Source organism: Muntiacus reevesi, chromosome 2 (assembly GCF_963930625.1).
Source record: "Muntiacus reevesi chromosome 2, mMunRee1.1, whole genome shotgun sequence".
Taxonomy (NCBI): Eukaryota; Metazoa; Chordata; class Mammalia; order Artiodactyla; family Cervidae; genus Muntiacus; species Muntiacus reevesi.
In genome coordinates, this window is record NC_089250.1 from 171,999,059 (window position 1) to 172,018,994 (window position 19,936).

At 57.7% G+C, this 19,936-nt stretch overlaps 1 protein-coding gene across 14 annotated transcripts in view; it reads left to right on the top strand.

Moving 5' to 3' along the window:
- The window catches only part of JAKMIP3 (Janus kinase and microtubule interacting protein 3), an 88,001-nt gene extending 69,976 nt beyond the window's left edge, over nucleotides 1–18,025 (top strand). For 13 of the 14 annotated variants that reach the window (XM_065923568.1, XM_065923570.1, XM_065923574.1 and 10 more), the window contains 4 exons: nucleotides 290–493; nucleotides 1,917–1,991; nucleotides 4,350–5,294; nucleotides 16,740–18,025. In XM_065923568.1, coding sequence (XP_065779640.1) covers nucleotides 290–493; nucleotides 1,917–1,991; nucleotides 4,350–4,493 — 423 coding nt within the window. In that variant the 3' untranslated portion in view covers nucleotides 4,494–5,294; nucleotides 16,740–18,025. The remainder of the gene's footprint in view (nucleotides 1–289; nucleotides 494–1,916; nucleotides 1,992–4,349; nucleotides 5,295–16,739) is intronic. The other variant, XM_065923572.1, reaches the window with a different exon arrangement.
- Nucleotides 18,026–19,936: the final 1,911 nt, after the last annotated feature.

Below are 19,936 nucleotides of genomic sequence, written 5' to 3' on the forward strand. Positions count from 1 at the left end.
GCCCAGTCCACCGCCCGTTTGGCCGACCTCCTACTGCAGCTTTGACTTCTGCTGACCCCGAAGTCCTTAATGTTTCACTGCACCTTAAACATCGCAAGGAAGGGATGCTCTTGACATAAGGACTCCTGGACTGGCTCCACCCTCCAGAACATCATTTAACTGGTCCAGGAGGCAGCAGTCCCCTCTTTGGGCTGGTCCGGAGGTGTCCTGGCTCCCAGGCGGGGTGCCTCGGCCCCAGGCAGTCCTCAGGGAAAAAGGCGGGGCCTGACGTGTCCCCTCCCGCCCCCAGCGCATCCTGGAGCTGGAAGCCATGCTGTACGATGCTCTGCAGCAGGAGGCCGGGGCCAAAGTAGCCGAGCTGCTGTCGGAGGAGGAGCGCGAGAAGCTCGGGGTGGCGGTGGAGCAGTGGAAGCGCCAGGTCATGAGCGAGCTGCGCGAGCGGGACGCCCAGATCCTGCGGGAGCGCATGGAACTTTTGCAACTGGCGCAGCAGGTGCGGGAGGGGCGTGGTGCCGCGGGGGCGGGGCCTATAGGAGGGGCGTGGTGCCGCGGGGGCGGGGCCTATGGGAGGGGCATGGCGCCAGGGGTGGGGCCTATGGGAGGGGCCTATGGGAGGGGCGTGGTGCCAGGGGTGGAGCCTACGGGAGGGGCCTATGGGAGGGGCGGGGCGCCACGGGGCCAGGGGTGACGGGCTGGGGGAGGCCTTCTCGTGGCCTCGCCTTCTGATGGCCATTACTCCAAGGACCATGCCTTCCTGGCCAGGGCTTTCCACTGGCCGAGCCCTCCCAGCTGCCCATGCGCCCAGTGGCCATCCTCTCCACTAGCCTTGCCCACGGGGGCCCTCCTCCCAGACTGGCTGTCCCTCCAGACCAGCCTGTTGGGCTGTCCTGCCCAGGCCTCTGGGTGGTACATACCCCTTCCGGGACCCCGATACCGGTCTCTTCCCTGGCTCCTCCCTCAATGGTAAGATCCAGAGAAGGTGTTGTCTGGGGGACAGTGAGCAGTTCCTGGGCCTGGGACTTGGGAACCTTCTTCTGACTTTCAGGCACTTGGGGCCCTTGGATCAGTCTGACCAGTCCGTTTTTCTGCCCAGTTCAGTTCTAAGGGGGGATGAGGGACCCTGGCAGACTAGCAGACTTGGTGTGTAAGACTTGCCTCCAGTCCCCTGTGTGTGTGGTGTGGCCTGGAAGGAGCCTCGTGGCTGTGTTCCGTGTTCAGATAAACTAGTGAACAGGTGTCCTGTGAGTGTCAGGGCTGATGTCTCACCAGAGGACTGTTGGCTACCAGGACCCTTGCTGTCAGATCCAAAGTGGTCAGTGTGAGGACCCCTCACTCCCATCAGATGGGCAGTGTCAGAGTCTAGGTGCATCCAGGGTCCAGGCCAGGCATCCAGGTCAGGCATGGATATACATGTCCATCTGACTGACTCTGTGCACCACAATGAAGACTAGGCTTTCCAACTGTGGGGTCAGCCTTGCCAGCAAAGTCCTCCCCGTGACTGGCTCTGCGACCCTTCAGTCTGCTCCTTGGACTGCTGTAGCGATGTCTGGGAAGGACCATGAATCAGGCCCTTACCGTTTGCTTGGGCTCTAGCATTGTGATTTGTGATCTGAAGGTGCAGGAGGTGGGAATGTGGCTGGGGAAGGGGTGGGGGGGGTACCTGCTGTTTTGTTGGCACTAAGAGCAGACTCAGAAAGGCTGTGCCAGAGAAACTGAGGCAGGCACGTTTCGGCCGAGGCCCCAGAAGTCGGTGGGGAGGACAGCTCAAGGCTCCACCTGCTCCCCGAAGCCAGTGTGATGGCTGCTCTGTGGGATTTGCCCGCCAAGTGCATGGGTGAAAATCCTGAGGGATCTTTTCCCACTTGGTTTCCCAAATATTCTGGTTATTGAAGATTTTCCTCCTTTGAACATTGCAGAGAATTAAAGAATTAGAAGAAAGAATAGAAGCCCAGAAGAGACAAATAAAGGAATTGGAGGAAAAGGTAAGGAAGGTCAGTGTGAACTTCGGGGCTGACTCACAGAGACGGGCAGTAGCTCCTGGTGTCATGCAGCACTGGTCTGAGGCTGGGGTGCTGTTGGGCAGAAAGAGGCTCCGAACCAGGGGCTGGGCACGGGGTCTGGGAACACCCTGTCCTTGATGACCCAGCCACGCCACCCCCGGGACCGTGCCTCTCACGGCCTCCGTGTCCCAGCTTCGGAGGCACCTGCGGCCCAGCGACCGGGGCCCTCTCGTGCGAGTGCTTTACTGTGGCTGCTGAGTTGGGAAGCCGTGGGTGCTGGGGTACAGCTGGTTTGGGGCCATGTGGCTCGGGGTCGGGGAGGCCCGTCCAGCCCTTCCCCCAACCCCTGGCTCTGTGAGTCCAGGACAGAGTGCCCATCCAGGGTGGATGGAGTGCCCGTGGGGACAAGCCTGGCTCTTTCCTCGGGGTTCCCTGAGTTCTAGGACAGTTGGATGTTTAATTTTATTTTTAATTTAAATTTTCTGTGTATGTGACTTAGGATGTTTCAGTGGCTTCCAGTGGGCTTTCCTGGTGGCTCAGCAATAGAGAACCTGCCTGCAATGCAGGAGACGTGGGTCCAGTCCCTAGGTTGGGGAGATCCCCTGGAGAAGGAAATGGCAACCCACTCCATATTCTGGCCTGGGAAACCCCGGGCACAGAGGAGCCTGGTGGGCGACCCCTCCGCAAGCAGCCCCTGGAGCTGGTTCCCCGCCCCCGCCCTGCCCACCCTCCTGTGGACCAAACCGGCTCCTTCCGTGGGCACTCTGCCGCCATCTGCCGGACAGTCTTGGTGGTAACTGGCAAATCCGAGCCAGGGACAGGCCCCTGGAGCCCTGTGGGTGGGGCCCGACTTGCCAGGCAGAGAGGAACCTGGGAGGGGAGGAGTGCCCGCCCCCTGGGTGGGTGCCTACAGGCACCAGGCTCGTGGGGGCGGGGCGCTGGGGAGGGGAGGGGAGGGGAGGGCAATGCACAGCCTCGAGGCGGTGCAGTCCCTGCCCCCCTTTGCATCTTAAAGTGAGAGCGTTTCTTTGTAATAAATGCTCGATTTTTAAAAATTGGGTGTTTACTCTTTTAATCTAGCTGAAGGGTCTCCGCTTTTCCAAGCAGCTGTACTGCGGCCAGATTTTCTCTTGTGTCTAAATTGGCTGGGCCACTCCCCCAACCAAAAGGGAGGGTTTCTGAGTGTGAAATCTATTCAGCATGTTGGCTGTGCTTTATCACTTATAATGGGACTGAAACCAAAATATTGTCCCGGAGTGCTGGTGTTTGCCTGACACTTGGCACGTCTTTCCATCCGTAAGACTTCTATCATCATTATAGCCAGTTAGCACCCTCACCATCACCCGGCGACAGGTCCAGATGGGCCGGTCCCCACTCCCCCCAACCCAGAGGCAAGGTGACCGGCAGACGCTCCCTCCTTACTGTCTTCTGGACGGTGCAGGGACCCAGAGCACGGCCCCCAGGGACAGACAGCGTGGTCACTTCAGACCCAGGCGTCCTCACGGCCTCTGGCAGCTCAGCCCTTAACCCGCTGGGCACAGCATGCCCGGACCCGCGCCTGACCCCCGGTCAGCTGTTCTGCGTTGCTCTGTCTGTGGCCGCACGTTCGTTCTTGCCAGAAACTCTACAAACTCTCTTTTCTTTCTTTCCTTCCATGTCTCCGCCCTCCCCTTTCCTTTTCAGTTTCTATTTTTGTTCTTATTTTTCTCCTTAGCTTTCATTCTGTGGTCATAGCTCGCCTGGGCACTCTGGCGTGGTGAGTATTTTGTCCACGTCCCGGGGACCAGCAGGGCCTCCTCTTTCCGTAAGCAGGAGGGGCTTGCTGGAGGCAACACCCAGGGCCCCCGCACAGGTCCTAGAGGGGAGGGTCTGCCATCATCAGAGGGGAAGGGGTGCTCGCCTTCCTGGAGAAAGTCCCCGAGGGGCCTCCTGGGAGAGAGATGTGCGCACACACTCCTTGTTCTCTGCTCCGGGCACCTCGGCAGGAGGCAGCGCTGGGGGTTTGGTGACGTTTGTCCTTTGTGTATCAAGTATGATCTGGGGTGACACTGGAGATTCGGCCAGGACCCCCGCCTTCCTGACAAGCTGGGCTCACTCAGGACGTCACAGTCATCCTAGGCTGTGACATCGTTCCTGCGACTTTCAGCCTGAGGTGCATGGGAAAGCTTGACCACTGCCTCCTTCCCAAACAAGACCTCATCGTCCTGTCTCTGTCTGTGGGCGCTGCCCCCCGCCAGAGGGCCTTTCCTCTGGAGCAGAGCCATCCTTCCCGGCACCCTTGCCCCTCCAGCCCCTTCCCTCTCGCCCTGCCACCCCCCTGACCTATGTCCTGCATCTCTTTCCCTCCAGCCCCCCTTTCCTCCAACTCTACCGGAGAGCGGCGGGTGCCCGGGCAGCAGAGCGAGGCGGCGCGTCTCGTCCCTGAAGACTCGGGGGAAGCTGGCCTCTGCAGACCCCCTGCCGTCGAGGAGGAGGGAGAGAGGGGGTCTCTGAGCACCTCCGAGGGGACTGTCCAGTTTGATGAGCCAGAATTAGAACTCGTTCTCCAACTGGGCTTCTCTGAAGAGACCTGGTCTTGGCTGCGGACCCCAGGTCCTTGCTTGGGACACAGCCCCCCAGCCCCAGTTACGGGGCTTTGCGGGGCCCCTGCGGGCAGGTGCCAAGGGCCGCTTCAGGGCAGGAGCCCCAGTCCCTGCCTCCCCTGGATCCCTCAGTGACCACAGCGTGAGTCGGAGCAGAGGGCGGACTCCCAGAAACAATGCAGGTGGCCAGCAGTACGCCGCGGCAGGGCTGTTGCCACGACGGGGACCTTCATCCAGGGCACCCAGGCGGCTCACGGAGCATCTCCAGTGTGGTTCCCTGGGTCGCCAGGCCAGCTGCGAAGACGCTGCAACTGGCCCGCTGGGGTCCTGGGCACTTGCCAACTGACGCCTGCGGCCACCCTGCTGTGTTAGTCGCTGTGGCTAGTGGGAACAGAACCGTGGATGCCACAGTGCCGCTAGCCTCCCGCCCTGAGTCCCGCCAAGGGCTGGCCAGAGCGAGGACTGAGAGCCGGTGGAGGGAGCTGGGACGAGAAGGGCGGGTGGCTGGACAGGGCCAGGCCTCACTGGACACGCAGGGGCCGGAGGCCGTCTCGAGCGGCGCAGACCCGGGCACCGCAGACGCAGGCCCAGTGTGGCCGAAGCCGCCCGGCCCAGAGCTGCAGCCTTCACGCTCCAGGGGCAGAGTCTGGCGAGGACCACAGTGCCCGTAGGTCTGCGGTTGAGAAGGGGGCTGACGCCCAGCTGGCAGCAGGTGAGGCTCGGCCGTCACCCCTGGGGCGCCCACTCACCTCCTTCGGGTCTGCGGGATCCCGCCTCCTGGGGGGGCAGGTCGGCCCCTCTGAGGTGTGGGTTCAGTTTGCTGGGACGCTGGCCCTGCAGCGGGAGCCCTGGTGTCTGTGCGGGCGGGTGAGGGCCAGGTGGGCGCGGGGCGGTCCCAGAGGTGCAGGCTGTATTGTGGGTGTCCTCTGCCCAGACCCAGGACCCCCCCAGCATGGCCAGGCAGCGGGCCCGCGCGGGGTCACAGGGCACGTCCCTGAGCCACAGGGGCAGCCTCAGCTCAGCTCCCGGCAGAAGAGGGCACCCGGCCCCTCCTGCCAACCCAGCCCCACCCCGCACCCCAGGCCTTTCGACCTGCCTGCCCACCCCGCCTGGCTGGGCCCAGAAACCCCGAAACCTTTTCTTGTGGAGCAGCCCCTCTCTCCGCCCTGACTCCCAGCTCAGCAGGCCTCCCTGGGCCCCCAGGGCATCACCTCCCCCCAGCTCCAGGGCGGGGTCAGAATCTGGATGGGCAGGCGCTCCTGGGGAGCTTTCCTCTCCACATGTTTCTGGGTGACGTGAGCGGCTCGGGAGGCAGTTCTGTTTTCTGGGTCTGTAGGAGTGATAAGGGGCTCCATCTCCACCACTCTGTCCCATCACAGAGCCAGCTAAACCTCTGACATTGGGGCTGCAGAGCCCCCCAAGACACACCACCATGTAGAGAAGGGAGTCAGGCAGAGCAGAGGCCCGAGTGAGATCACCGCCTGCTCCCTAGAAGGGGCCTGAAGACACTCGGCTCTTTCACACGGTTCCTCTACGGAAGCCCATCTCTCAAAGCCACGTGCAGTCAGCCTGATGTGGGGCCTGGGCCCGGCCGGGGACACATGGGCACAGCCTCCCGCTGGAAAGGTCACTCGGGAGGCTGTTCTGGAGTGGAGGCTGGTTCCCCACCCTGGTCCACAATGGGCCCTCCAACCTGCGCACCCCTTCAAGGCCCAGTCCCTGGAGCTCAGGGTCCCTGATGTTGGGATTCCTGGAGCTCAGGATTCTTGGAGCTCGGGGTCCCTGGAGCTCGGGGCCCCTGGATTTCAGGATTCCTGGAGCTCACAGTTCTTGGAGTTCAGGGTCCCTGGAACTTGGGATTCCTGGAGCTTGGGATTCCTGGAGCTCAGGGTCCCTGGATTTCAGGATTCCTGGAGCTCAGGATTCTTGGAGTTCAGGGTCCCTGGAACTTGGGATTTCTGGAGCTCAGGATTCTTGGAGCTTGGGGTCCCTGGAGCTTGGGGCCCGTGGATTTCAGAATTCCTGGAGCTCAGGATTCTTGGAGCTCGGGGTCCCTGGAGCTTGGGGCCCCTGGATTTCAGGATTCCTGGAGCTCACGATTCTTGGAGTTCAGGGTCCCTGGAACTTGGGGTTCCTGGAGCTCGGGATTCCCGGAGCTCAGGGTCCCTGGAACTTGGGATTCCTAGAGCTTGGGGTCCCTGGATTTTGGGGTCCCTGGAGCTCAGGATTCCTGGATCTCGTGGTCCCTGGAGCTCAGAGTCACTTGAGGTATGCGGGCTGCGCCGTGTTGTGTGAAGGCAAGTGCTTGACGAGGACAGCCCACTGTCACAGCCTGGCTTCAGAGGTCACCTGTAGCCTGTGAAGGACAATGAACCCCGTACATGGCCGCGGCAATGCTGTGTCAAAAGGGATGGTGCACAGTCCCCGGAAGGGCCCCGCCAGCGGCGGGGTCGCCTCTGCCCCTTCCGGATCTTCCCCACAGCCTCTCCCTAGAGAGCCAGCCCAGCTCTGCAGCCTGTCTTGCCGTGTGCTGGGCATGGGGTCCCGCCGGGGCTTGGAAGACCAGTCGGTGCCCCAGAACCATGAGCAGGTCTCACCTGAGGAGGAGAGCTGGGCCGAGTGTGGATGACTGGGTCCCCGAGGTGAGGATCGGGTGTGGGGGCGCTGGGCAGGCATGACCTCCCTGGGGCCAGGCAGTCTCCAGGACCTGGGTGCTGATGGAAGCTCCCTTGGACGTCTGGAGAGAGACCCGGACGGGACTTGGACCAGCTCCTGCTCCCAGGATGCTCGTGTTGGGGTGGCCTTGGGAGGGGGCGGTGGGCATCACCATGCGGGGACGGAATTGGGCTGCACGTCTCACATGGTGCTGTTCCGTGGTGGCACGCAGTGGGGGCCAGGGTCTCACTCTCAATGACCCATGGACGAGCACACTTTCCCTCCACCCAGCACCGCCGTCCGGAGACCAGGGGGAGAGGTCTGGGTCACCAGCCAAAGTAGGAGGATACTGTATGAAGCAGTTGGCACCAAGCCGTCCTCACCCTAGGCAGAAGTAGCGGACGTTCAGTGAGAGGGGTCCCACGGCCCACGCTTGCCTTCATGGGGGTGGCAGGGGCGGCCACACTGCGACGATGCTGCTTTGAATTTTCTCAGTTGAGGGGAGAGGGGACCACTTTGTGGGTGCAGAGCTGGGGCTGTGGATCCGTGGCTGCGGACGCCCCCATCACGCTCTGGCTCAGCAATCAGAGTGCTGACGCCTAAATCCAGGATGTTCTGCGTCGTCATCGCCCTTACTGGCCCTGACCCCTGACACAGATGGGGCTGAGCAGACAGGGTGGGGTGGGCGGCTGGGGTTTTCTGCACTGGAGGCGTCGCTGGGAGGGGCTGCTTCCGTGCACATTTGGTGCAGTTCGTGCAACACAAGTTACTGGATTCCTAAGCAAGTGTCCCCCTTCTCCCATCAGCGTTTTTAAAAGTCTTCTACTTTAAAATAGTTTCAGACTTAAAGTTGCACAAGTAGTATAAAGTTCCTATGGCCCTTCACCCAGCTTTCCCAGACGTCCCCATCTCACGTCGCCACAGGGCACTCTCCAAGCTCAGCTGGTCCACCCTCTCTGTCCAGACAAGCGTTTTTTGCTCCAGGAGCCCCCAGCATGGCGCGTCGTCTCCTGGTCTGTCCCAGTTTTCCTCATCGCCCTTGACTCTGGCACTTCAGTAGGAGCCGGTTGGTTATTCTGTGGATTGCTCTCCAGTTTGACTTGTCTGACGTGCTCCTCTGATGGGACTGAGGTTAGGTATTCTTGGCGACACTGCCCCCGGATGACGCGCCCTCTGAGTGTGTCCGTCAGGGTGCGCAGCGTCCATAGACCGTGTCCCTCCAATGGAACCTTGATCAAGGTTCTACCAGGTTCTCCACTGAAAAGGCGCCATGGGTGACTACAAGTAGTGTTGGAGAGAGACACTCTGAGACCAACAAGCACGATGATCCTGCTTGTACGTTTACGCGATAACTAAGCCGACATCAGTCAGTCTGTCCTGCCGTGCTGGTTCACGTGGCTTTCTATTCCCATGTTCCTTCTATTTCATTAGAATGTTTCTGTGGAGAAGACCTGTCCCCTTCTCTCGTTTCTTCCTTTATCCAATCCCACGCAGCAACACGCGCTCGTGGTATTTAGTTTGTCCTGTGGGTTATAATCCAGCACTTCTTTAATTCTCTTCTTGCTCGGGTCGTGGCAGAGTAAGTGACTGAGCTTCCATCAGGTTGGTGTCTCTGACCCGTGAGCCCCGCTCTGCCTTGAGCCCCTTCTTACCTTCCATCCCTGCAGGATGTGCAAGCTCATCTTGTGTTTCCCCTGCCCCAAGCCTGAAAGAACCGCTTCTCCGAGGAGCCTGGTTCCTTCTGTTGGGAGTGGGGTTGGGGAACCTGCCTCTCAGGGCTGGGGGTGCTCGCAGCTCCTGGGGTGAAACAGCTGGCTGTTTCCAGGCCCTCTTGGGCAGAGCTTGGGCAGAAAACCTTGCCTGATTCAAAGTCACCAGTATTTTCTCCAGTGTTTCCTGCTGGAATTGTGTGGCTTTGTGTCTTACATTCGTATTCACGACCCATTTTGAGTTTCTGTTTGCATTTGGTGCATTGTTTTGGCCGAAGCACATTTTTTGCAAGTGGTTGTCCATCTCTCACCCCCACTGTAAGGAACTCTTCCTGTTTTTGAGTAAAATGCCTTCTGCTTGGCTGGACCAAGCTCACTCTGCAGTCAGCCCCATCCTGGATGGAGTGTCCTCCCCGCCTCTGAGTCATCGAACTCGGGGAGGCAGGGGGTCACAGCTGCTATCTGCCAGCTCCTCCGCGCTCACATGCCTGGTCCACTCTGGGTCCTGGGGGTGGGGCTGGGGCTCCAGGCGCCTCGTCTGCCCAGCTCAGGGCCTGGAAGCCCGAGATGTGAGGCTAAACTGTCAGCAGGGCAGATTTACAGCTGTCCCGGAGCAGGCACTGCATACTGATGAGCCCTGCTCCTGTGAGCCTGCTCACGCTGTGCTGAGACGCAGTGACCAGAAGTGATGGCTGTTGTCATTGTTGAAATTCAGGGAGGAGTCGGTCTTGCTCAGGGTTTCCACAGTTAACAGACATTGTGCCCACACGTGAGAGGAAGCCTTCACTCAAGCCATGTCTGTAATAGTCTCCATCATGACCTGATGAAATTGTCTTTTTAATTTGTGTCTGTTGTTTTATATTTAAAGGAAGAAGTACAAGCTGAGCTGTTTATGTTCACCCAAGCGTGAACAGCAGCTCCCAGGCCGTTCGTGCCGGGGGTGGGGGGCCGAACTCAGGGACAGACCCGGCACAGAGGGGCCCTGTCTGAGTGGCTTCGTCAGCCTGGGCTCCAGCCCCAAGGCGGGGGTAGGGGTAGAGAAGGGAGCAGGCTCAGGGCTGCGGTCTGATGGCAGCCCTGCACGGAGCGTGGTGGCCAAGGTGCCCAGAGGGCGCCGCCGTCCTGCGCGCTGACTCAGGCCTGCACGCGCGTGTGCACACACACACACACACACACACACACACACCCCGCGGCCCTCCCACGGAGTGTTCTTCCTCTCTGCTCTTTGCTGCACACACTTGCATGTGTCCTGACCCCGGCTTTCTGCTGCCACTGGGCTTGGAGTGGGCCTGCTGGGTGTTTCTTGTAACACCTCTGGCTTCACTGACGTCTAACCTCTGACCCCGTCCCGTGCCTACCTCTCCCTTCGGAGGTAACCGCCTTCTGACCCCCGGGGCCGCACCCGGTGCAGAGCTTCGTGGCAGACACGTACGTTTCTGAAAGGCGTGACTGTTACTGCTTTTGAAGTCCTTGTGAGAGGCGTCACGCTTGTGGACACGCAGCGCACTTCACTGCGTGGAGCTCAGACTCCCCCGTCTGGTGGCCCGCGTGTCTTCGTGGCCCGCTCCAGGACGCCCTCGTGGGACCCCACCACCCCGGTGACGGGCATCGGGTTTCACCGTTGTGAACATTCGCGTGAAGTTTGTTGATGTGCTGGTGCAGGAGTTTCTCCTGGGTGTCCACCTGTGGCCCTTGGTGCTCATCAAAATATAAAGCCTTGATGTCAGGGAATACTGACAAGCTCCTCCAGTTCCTGTTGGCTCTGGAGCAGTTTTTTTCCTCTCTGTTTAGAATTGTGTTTACCTGACGGCCAAAGCTGTTCTCTCATGCTGCTGGGACCTTTGCACGCGGGCTTAGGGAGAAGTGGGATCACTGCCTGGAAGCCGACGGTCCCCTCCCCCGTTCTGCGCTCTGCTGCCTGATCTGTTCTGTCCAACGGCAGCTCATGGCCCGCAGCCAGCTGTCTAGCGCTTGTCACGTCACCCTCTCGGTTGAAGCAGTGTGGGCCCCTTCAGAGCGTGAGCACGAGGCCATCATTAAGAGAGGCTGTTGTTGGAGCAGTCGGCACCAGAGGGGAGCTGGACGCCCCTTCTCGGCCTGCGGGAGCAGCTCCTGGTCACCCAGACGGAAAGCAAAACCGGAACCGAGGGTTGTGTGTGTGCGGGTGGTTGCGTGTGCGCGGGTCTGTGCATGTGGTTGTGTGTGTGGGGCGTCTTTGTGTGAGGTTGTGTTTACAGGTCTGTGTGTGGTTGTGTGTGCGGGTCTGTGTGTGGTTGTGTTTACAGGTCTGTGTGTGGCTGTGTGTGTGCGGGTCTGTGCATGTGGTTGTGTGTGGGGGGGGGTCTTTGTGTGAGGTTGTGTTTACAGGTCTGTGTGTGGTTGTGTGTGCGTGTCTGTGTGTGGTTGTGTGTGCGGGTCTGTGTGTGTGGTTGTGTGTGCGGGTCTGTGTGTGGTTGTGTGTGCCGGTCTGTGTGTGTGGTTGTGTGTGCCGGTCTGTGTGTGGTTGTGTGTGCGGGTCTGTGTGTGGTTGTGTGTGCGGGTCTGTGTGTGTGGTTGTGTGTGCGTGTCTGTGTGTGGTTGTGTGTGCGGGTCTATGTGTGGTTGTGTGTGCGGGTCTGTGTGTAGTTGTGTGTGTGGGTCTGTGTGTGGTTGTGTGTGCGGGTCTGTGTGTGTGGTTGTGTGTGTGGGTCTGTGTTTGTGGTTGTGTGTGCGGGTCTGTGTGCGTGGTTGTGTTTACAGGTCTGTGTGTGGTTGTGTGTGCGGGTCTGTGTGTGTGGTTGTGTTTACAGGTCTGTGTGTATGGTTGTGTGTGTGGGTCTGTGTTTGTGGTTGTGTGTGCGGGTCTGTGTGCGTGGTTGTGTTTACAGGTCTGTGTGTGGTTGTGTGTGCGGATCTGTGTGCGTGGTTGTGTTTACAGGTCTGTGTGTGTGGTTGTGTGTGTGGGTCTGTGTGTGGTTGTGTGTGCGGGTCTGTGTGTGTGGTTGTGTGTGTGGGTCTGTGTTTGTGGTTGTGTGTGCGGGTCTGTGTGCGTGGTTGTGTTTACAGGTCTGTGTTTGTGGTTGTGTGTGCGGGTCTGTGTGTGTGGTTGTGTTTACAGGTCTGTTTGTGGTTGTGTGTGCGGGTCTGTGTGTGGTTGTGTGTGCGGGTCTGTGTGTGGCTGTGTGTGTGGCTGTGTGTGTGGGTCTGTGTGTGCAGGTCTGTGTGTGTGGTTGTGTGTGCGGGTCTGTGTGTGGTTGTGTGTGCGGGTCTGTGTGTGCAGGTCTGTGTGTGTGGTTGTGTGTGCGGGTCTGTGTGTGTGGCTGTGTGTGTGGGTCTGTGTGTGCAGGTCTGTGTGTGTGGTTGTGTGTACCGGTCTGTGTGTGTGGTTGTGTGTGCGGGTCTGTGTGTGGCTGTGTGTGTGGGTCTGTGTGTGCAGGTCTGTGTGTGCGGGTCTGTGTGTGGGTCTGTGTGTGCAGGTCTGTGTGTGTGGTTGTGTGTGCCGGTCTGTGTGTGTGGTTGTGTGTGCGGGTCTGTGTGTGGTTGTGTGTGCGGGTCTGTGTGTGCAGGTCTGTGTGTGTGGTTGTGTGCGCCGGTCTGTGTGTGTGTTTGTGTGTGCGGGTCTGTGTGTGTGGCTGTGTGTGTGGGTCTGTGTGTGCGGGTCTGTGTGTGTGGTTGTGTGTGCGGGTCTGTGTGTGGCTGTGTGTGCGGGTCTGTGTGTGCAGGTCTGTGTGTGTGGTTGTGTGCGCCGGTCTGTGTGTGTGTTTGTGTGTGCGGGTCTGTGTGTGTGGCTGTGTGTGGGTCTGTGTGTGCGGGTCTGTGTGTGCAGGTCTGTGTGTGTGGTTGTGTGTGCGGGTCTGTGTGTGTGGCTGTGTGTGGGTCTGTGTGTGCGGGTCTGTGTGTGTGCTGGGCACATGCATGGGGCAGCCGTTGCCGGGTCTTCTGCCCGGTGGTCCGGGGATCAGAGATAGGAGGCCTGTCTCCGCCGTGCGGTCGTTCCAGGCCCGCAGCGTGACCTCCACAGGTCCGAGGATGTTTGCCTTTGGGACCGGCCGGGCTTGACCCTGTGGATTCAAGTGCTAATCTCATCCAGAAACACCCCCCTACACCCACGCCAAACACACAGGATGTTTGTCAAATGTCTGGGCATTGGCCCAGTCAAGTTGGTGAGCCAGGCGTGGTGTGAGCATGGACAGTCCTGGGCTGGAGTGGACTGCCCCGCCTGCAGCGGGCTCTTGCCTGTGGGGCGCAGGGAGAAGGGCCTCGTCGATGGTCCCGGGGGCGCTGATAGAAGCCCCGTCCCCCTCTGTGTGGTTGGTGGAAAGGCCCTGCAGAGAGCTCACCGGGCGGCAGGGAGGAAGCTCAGCTGGGTCTGGGCGAGACCAGCTGTTTCTTCATATTTCCCCCAAGTCCAAGCTTCAAGGAAGGAAGCCCTCGGCCCCAAATGCGTTTTTTGTTGCTATTGGTTTCTGTTGTGTTTGGAAATGCTAGGCTATGGTTTCCCAGAACAGAAGCGCTCGCGCGGAGAGTTTCTGGTTGTAACCCATCCCCCGGTGTCCCATGAGCTGATCGTACGCCTATTTGCATGGCTTACTTCTGAGCCCCTGGGACCTGGAGTGGGGGTGATGTTTGGGGGCAGAGAGCAAAGATCTGGGCTGCAGGGCCTCGCCCCGTCACGTGCCTGTCGAGTTGGGCCCTGGGCCTCTGCCCAGCCCACCCCGTGTTCGGACCTGGGTTCACTTGCACTGCGCGCATTTCTGGACAACGTGAGGCCCCCCACCTGCAGTTGGTTCCAACCCCAGGAGGGTTGGCCACTCTGCCAACAGCTTCTTGTTTCCCGATAGTTGAGGAAGCAGCGGGAATCCCCAGCACAAACACAGACGGCGGGGCGGTGCCTCGGGCTCGCTTTTGACAGAAACTGGCGTGCTGTCTCCAGCCCATGTGTCTGAGTGCACTTGCGTGTGCCGATGGGTGTTACTGATGAGTGTTCTGCGTCTGCAGCTCTGAGCAGGGTTCTGACGTCTCTGTGCCCACGGGGCTGGGTGCCAACATAGAGACAGCGCTGCTGCCAGCTGGGTCATGCCCGACCCGTACCCTCCTACCCCCTTGTCCTTCCTTCATCCATCTTGGTGACTGTGACATAAACCCACTTAGTGACGCTGATTATCATTCTTCCCGAATGATCACTTGAATGACCACTTGAGTCCATACCACCCACCCTCCAGTGCAGCCCAGTAAAAATGGCATCACAACCCCTCCCTCTAGAAGGAAGGGCGAGGCTGCGGTTCTGGGTGCCCAGAGACATCACTGCCCCGCTGGGCTGGGAGCGATGCACCCTGTGTCCCCCCGTCTGTGTGCAGGCGCTGCCCTATCCCCGCTCTGTGAAGCGCTGCACGCGGGGATGTACCTGGCTTACTCACTGTGGACAAACCTTTGGTGTGGACCTCAAGACACACTCAGACCGCTCTGGCTCCTAACACAGTCAAATAACTGATGACCCAGCAAGTGGACAGGTGTGCTCACGGAGGCAAAGACACACTCAGACTGCCCTGGCCCCTAACACACAGTCAGATAAATGACGACCCAGCAAGTGGACAGGGGTGCTCATGGAGGCAAAGACCACGCCTCTCTGATCTGCAGCCTCACAGCCTCTGGGCTTCTGGAAAACAGTGGAAGGGAGGGCTCCTGGATCCCCAAGAACCCCCCGCAGGCCAGGGACCCCCCAGGAGCCTTAGGACGCAGCCCAGAGTGGAGGCCCAGCCCCGACCTTGTGAACGCTCTGCGGGGCCGGGAGACCCAGAAGGAGGCTCCTACACGCTCTCTCTCCTGTGCAGGCCACAGGGAGTGCGCTGCCCTGGCCATGGAAACGCGGCTGTGTGTGTGGTGTCTGCTGGGGAGTTGGAGGGGTTTCATCTAAGGCTCAGAGCTCAGGGCTTTTATTGGGGCTACTCTTGTGGGCACCCCCTGCCCGTAAAATGCCAGCCTCAGAAGGAGGCAGATGCTTGCCATAAATAACACCATTTGTACAAACAGTTTCAGCTAGCTTACGAGCAGGACCTCTTCACTCCGGGAGAGTTTAAAAAGCCAGGTTCCCAGAGGCCAGTCCAGGGCCAACCTGGCAGGCAGGCCCCTGTGCTGCCAGTGGCTCAGCTCCTGCCCACAGAGGCGCTCCTGACTGGGGAGCCCGCAGGTCAGGAGGCCCAGGGCAGGCCCCAGTGAGGACCCGCACTCGCCTGCCCTGGGCCTGGCGCAGCTTCAGTGTGGGTGAGATCTTGGGCTGACGGGGACGGTTGGGAAGTTGGGCCAGTGGCCAGAGAAAGGAGGGGTGGAGGACACCATGTCCCCAAGAGGACGTGGGACTGGGGGTCAGGAGAGAGTGGAGGTCTAGAAGTCATGCCTCTCTGTGTGTGTACATGTGTACGTGTGTGTGCACCAGGAGGGAGGGGAGGTCTGGAAGCTTGGAAGCAGAGCCACGTCTCCGAGTGTGTGTGTGTGCACATGTGTGCATGTGTGTGTGCACGCGTGTGTGTGTGCATGTGCAGTGCCACAGTCCTGGGTGGGAGCAGAGGGCGCCCGAGCTGGACGCAGCGCTGTGGGTGTGAGAGCGGAGGGCAGGCAGGCTCAGGAGAAGGGGTCCATGACCTCAGGGAACTGGATGCCGTCACCTTGTCCCTTCAAGCTGGGGGGTGACTTTTGAATGCCGCACATTATTTGCCACAAGATTCTTGTTCTGTATTTATTTGTGTGCGGCTCACACCCCAGGCAGTCATCATCTTAACTCAGGGAGGCAGTGATGTGGTGGAGGCCCGTGAGCAGGTGGCCGGGGCCCTGGCTCTGGTCAGCCCGGAGGTGCAACGTCAGGAGACCCCTTGGCATCTCAGGGCTTCGGTCTTCCCATCTGCAGAGTGAGAGGGTCCTTTCTAACAGCTCGAAGTGGCTGGACTGATGGAACCTATTTAGGAACGGATCAGATGGAGGGCCTAAGACGCGGTGTCACTTGAACTCAGCAGAGATGTCAGCGGAGACGTGTGACCCTCAGTGAGATGAGCTCACTGCAGTTCCACTGCATTTCGTGTTCATTCTTCTTGGTGGAATATCCCCTTACTGAGAAGTTAGTTTAACAATTAGAAACCAAAAATACTCTGTGCAGTCTCTAATGTCTGTGACCTCAGGTTCCACCTCTGGATGCCCCCCCACCCACCTCCATCCCCTCCTCCCACCTCCTCCCTCCCCTTTCCCTCCTCCCTCCCCTCTACCTCCTCCCCCCACTCCCCTCCTCCCTCTGCTTCCCCTCCTCCCTCCCCTTCCCTCTCATCATTCTCTCCCTCCTCCCTCCTCCTCCCTCCCCCTCCTCCCTCCCCTCCTCCCTCCTCTCTCACCCCACCCAGTCTGCTGCTCCGGAACCTGCCCCTTCTTGTTAGATATGGATCCTGGGAAGCACCTTCTTAACTTCTTCCAAATATTAAAGATGTAAAAGGTGAAAAGAAAGAATTGGCACATACCAGAGGCCCACTTTCTAAGTACTGAGAAAAAATAAAAACTCGGCTTAAATGACATTCTCCCATGTGTGGGAGGGAGCTCTGAGGCCACATCTGCATGTGACCTCATGAAGCACTTGACCTCTGTGGCCGCACAGCTCCTGGGAAGAGCCCTTAGCATCTCCAGGCAGAGGCTCAGCATGGCACTGAGTTTGGGCCAGACTGTCTACCTGTGGAGCCAGTATCGTTCATTTCCCGAGACCTCTTCCCCGCCCAGTGTCCCTGCCAGTGACTCAGGTATCTCACACTAACAGAAAGCATCTGTCTTCACTCTTTCAGAGGAGAAGCAGCACATCGATGAAGCCAGTTTAAGGCGTGAGTTCCACTCCTTGAGCATCATGGTCCACAGCCTGGGAGAGCCTCCCTGCACTGGGGCACAGCCCGACCTGTGGCTTGGAGGTGGTCCTTCTGTTAACCTCGCACCCTTGAGACCAAGGCTGTGCTGTCAGTGATGCAGGCATGAGCCTGTGTGTGCACACACACGTGCTCTGTCAGAAGACACACAGGGTTGAGCTCTTTTGAGGCACTTAGAGATTGATGTACTGGGTAATGAGATGGGCAGCCAGGTGAGAAGGTAACAGACAACACTGCATAAAAGAAATACAAGCTACACAGCCCGGAGCTGGAGGGAGGTCGGCCTGTGTTGTCTGCCAGTGTTAGGTTCACTTTGTATTTGTGTTGGAAGAACAGGTACGGATGACAGAGGCAGCCAGACCAGGCTTGATTCCCTAGGATGAATCGAGAGAAAGATTACAGGATCAGACAGACGTGCTTTTCTCCAGTGGGTGCAGGTTTTCTGCTGGGCAATGCACGATTAATCAACACTTGTCCAAGAAGGATGCATCCTTTCTGTTGTCATTAAAGCCACAGTTATGTATTCACTTGGACAAGAAATGGGGCCAGTTCACTGCTTTTCCATCTGAGCTTGAGGTCAGGTTTGTATCTCAAGTCCAAAGTCTGCTTTAACCCTCCCTACATTCTTTTGTCTTGTTCTAATGACTGCCCTGCTTGGCACATTTGTTGTACTCAAGCAAATGGCAAACAATAGACTTGCATGAATGAAAGCCACCGTGGAGCTGTGGATGAACTCCCAGAGTGATTCTGAAGGAGTGTATGATGCAGGCGTCAGGAGACGCTCCACAGTTCCACTCCTGAGGGCCTGCCCGGCGCGGTGTGTGCCTGCCCAGAAGCAGCAGTTATGGAGGCTGGCCATTTGGGATCCCAAAATGTGCATTTTAAACCCAAACTCACACCCCTCGTGTTTATTTGGGTCGTCATGATTTTCATGTTGTACATATGTCTGGAGCACTTCCTATGCCCACACATCCCAGACTCTCAATCACAGCTTTGTAATTTTTAAAAGGAGGCAAACTCTACAGGAAAGAGGAGAATGTAAGTGTGTACAAATGCTTATGAAGTCATTATCATCTGTATGTAAAAAGGATGTGCATTGGAAAGGGAAAATGGCTCAGTGAATGTTTTAAGTAATCCATGTACCAAACTGCATTTCGAAACCGCATGTTCCCCAAAGCACACAGTGAGCTCAATGCCAAGTCTTCTCTTCAGACACCGTTGTTTCTGTTCATGTATCATGGGCACCTTCTGTTCATCTGACTACAAAATCCAGCATTTCAGGGTTGGGCTTTTGAAGAAAAAAAAAAGATAGAGAAGAAAGAGACAAATATGAGTGTTTGTCACTAATTCCTGCCAATCCGCTGAGCGTCTGAAGAATTCTAGTATTTTAAAATTATATGCATTTTCTAAATACTAGAATGTACCTTTTATTCAAAACCAGTGGACTGGATTGAATTGAATATTTGGGCTCTCTGTTTAGCTCTTCAAATAGAGGAAGTGTCAGGAAGAGGATGGAACACAGAAGTGTTTGCTGTGTAACTGAGATGCGTGCAGCCTAGCAGCTATCACCACACGCAACGCGCACAATGTCTAGGAAAACACACACGTGCTTTCATTTGTCCAAACCAGAATTCCCGTGCACAGTGTCCATAAAACACACGTGCTTCCATCCGTCCAGCCCAGAATCCGTGTAAACTGCGGCCTCCGTGTTAGCACGGTGTGTCCCTCGTTCCCACCGTCTCAAGCTCCAGTTGCTGCAGGACCGTGGCTTCTCCTTCCAGTGCCCCACCCTCGAGGAGCCTGTAGCCTTCGGGACACCCTGAGTGCCTTACGCGGCTGTGAACACCAGCCGGCAGTCAGGAGGGAGGGCGTGCCGGGAGCGGGTTTGGAGGTGTTGGACGTTAATCTACACTGACCGTCACTGCGTCATGGACCTTAAGATGGACTGTATGTTTTAACACAGCAATGGATTTACGTTTAGGCTCAGGAAAATCAAGCTGTACATATAGGTATCAAATCATATATTTGTTTACTGTATATTTTTTAAAAGCTTTATTGTGAATTTATGCAAACACGAATGAGGACTTGTTTTCTCATGGCGATGCGCCAAGCAGTGTTTGTGTTCCCTGAAGCAATTCCTTAATAACCAGACTCTAAACACGTGATACTCTGTGCAGTGCTAAACAGTATTCCGAGGCCTAAAATAGGTTTGTATGGTGATCAACTACAGAATTTTACACATATTTTTGTATTGTGATTCCTATGATATATACCAGAGAATTTTTACTCATTTGTAAATTACTGTACAGTTTTTAATAAAGATTGTTTTAAATCTTAGAATATCAAAGTTCTCCACCTCACAAAGTATTAAAGTCTGGACTTACCGGCTACAGTAGCCACTTCTGTGTTCTGTGTCCACTCTCTGAATGACAGTGTGTCTTCCCACACCAGAAAGGAGAGCTGGGCCTTCTGCGCATTGGGAAGGGGGACCCAGGCGTCTCACATACAGCCTTGTCCTAAGTCATGGGTAGGGGAGCTCATCTGGAGGACAGGCTCTGAGGTCACCTGGGGTCAGCCGCAGGGGAGGCCTGCTCCTCGGCTGTTTGTCAAATGAGAACCAAGGGAGAAGTCAAGTCCCTGAGAACAGTGAATTTCTGTGAATGAATCGGAGCATGTTTCAGTGGCAGCGACCCCACACAGGTGGGTACAGGCTGCCTGATCTCTTTGGGAAAGCTGGGAACCCAAGCTGGGGCTGGGGCCAGGGGCAGGAGGGCTGACCGGGCTCTGCAGGGTTCTCATGCCTCCCGCCGTCCCAGTCTAGGCTTTGAAATCCCAGCTGCAGCCGCTCCAACAGAAGCAAGGACTGGGACATCTTTTCCTTAAAAACCAGTCCCTGGGGGGCTTGACGGAGTGACAGCACTGTCCTGGGATGCTGGGCGGGCTCGTAGTCCTCCTACTGTGTCCCACCCAAACTCTGAACTTGCTTTATAAAAAATAAGTGTTTATCTATCTGGCTGCGTTGTGTCTTAGTTGCCTCACATGGGCCTGGTTGCTCTGCAGCATGTGGGGTCTCAGTTCCCCTACCAGGGACGGAACCGTGTCCCCGCCTTGCAAGACAGATT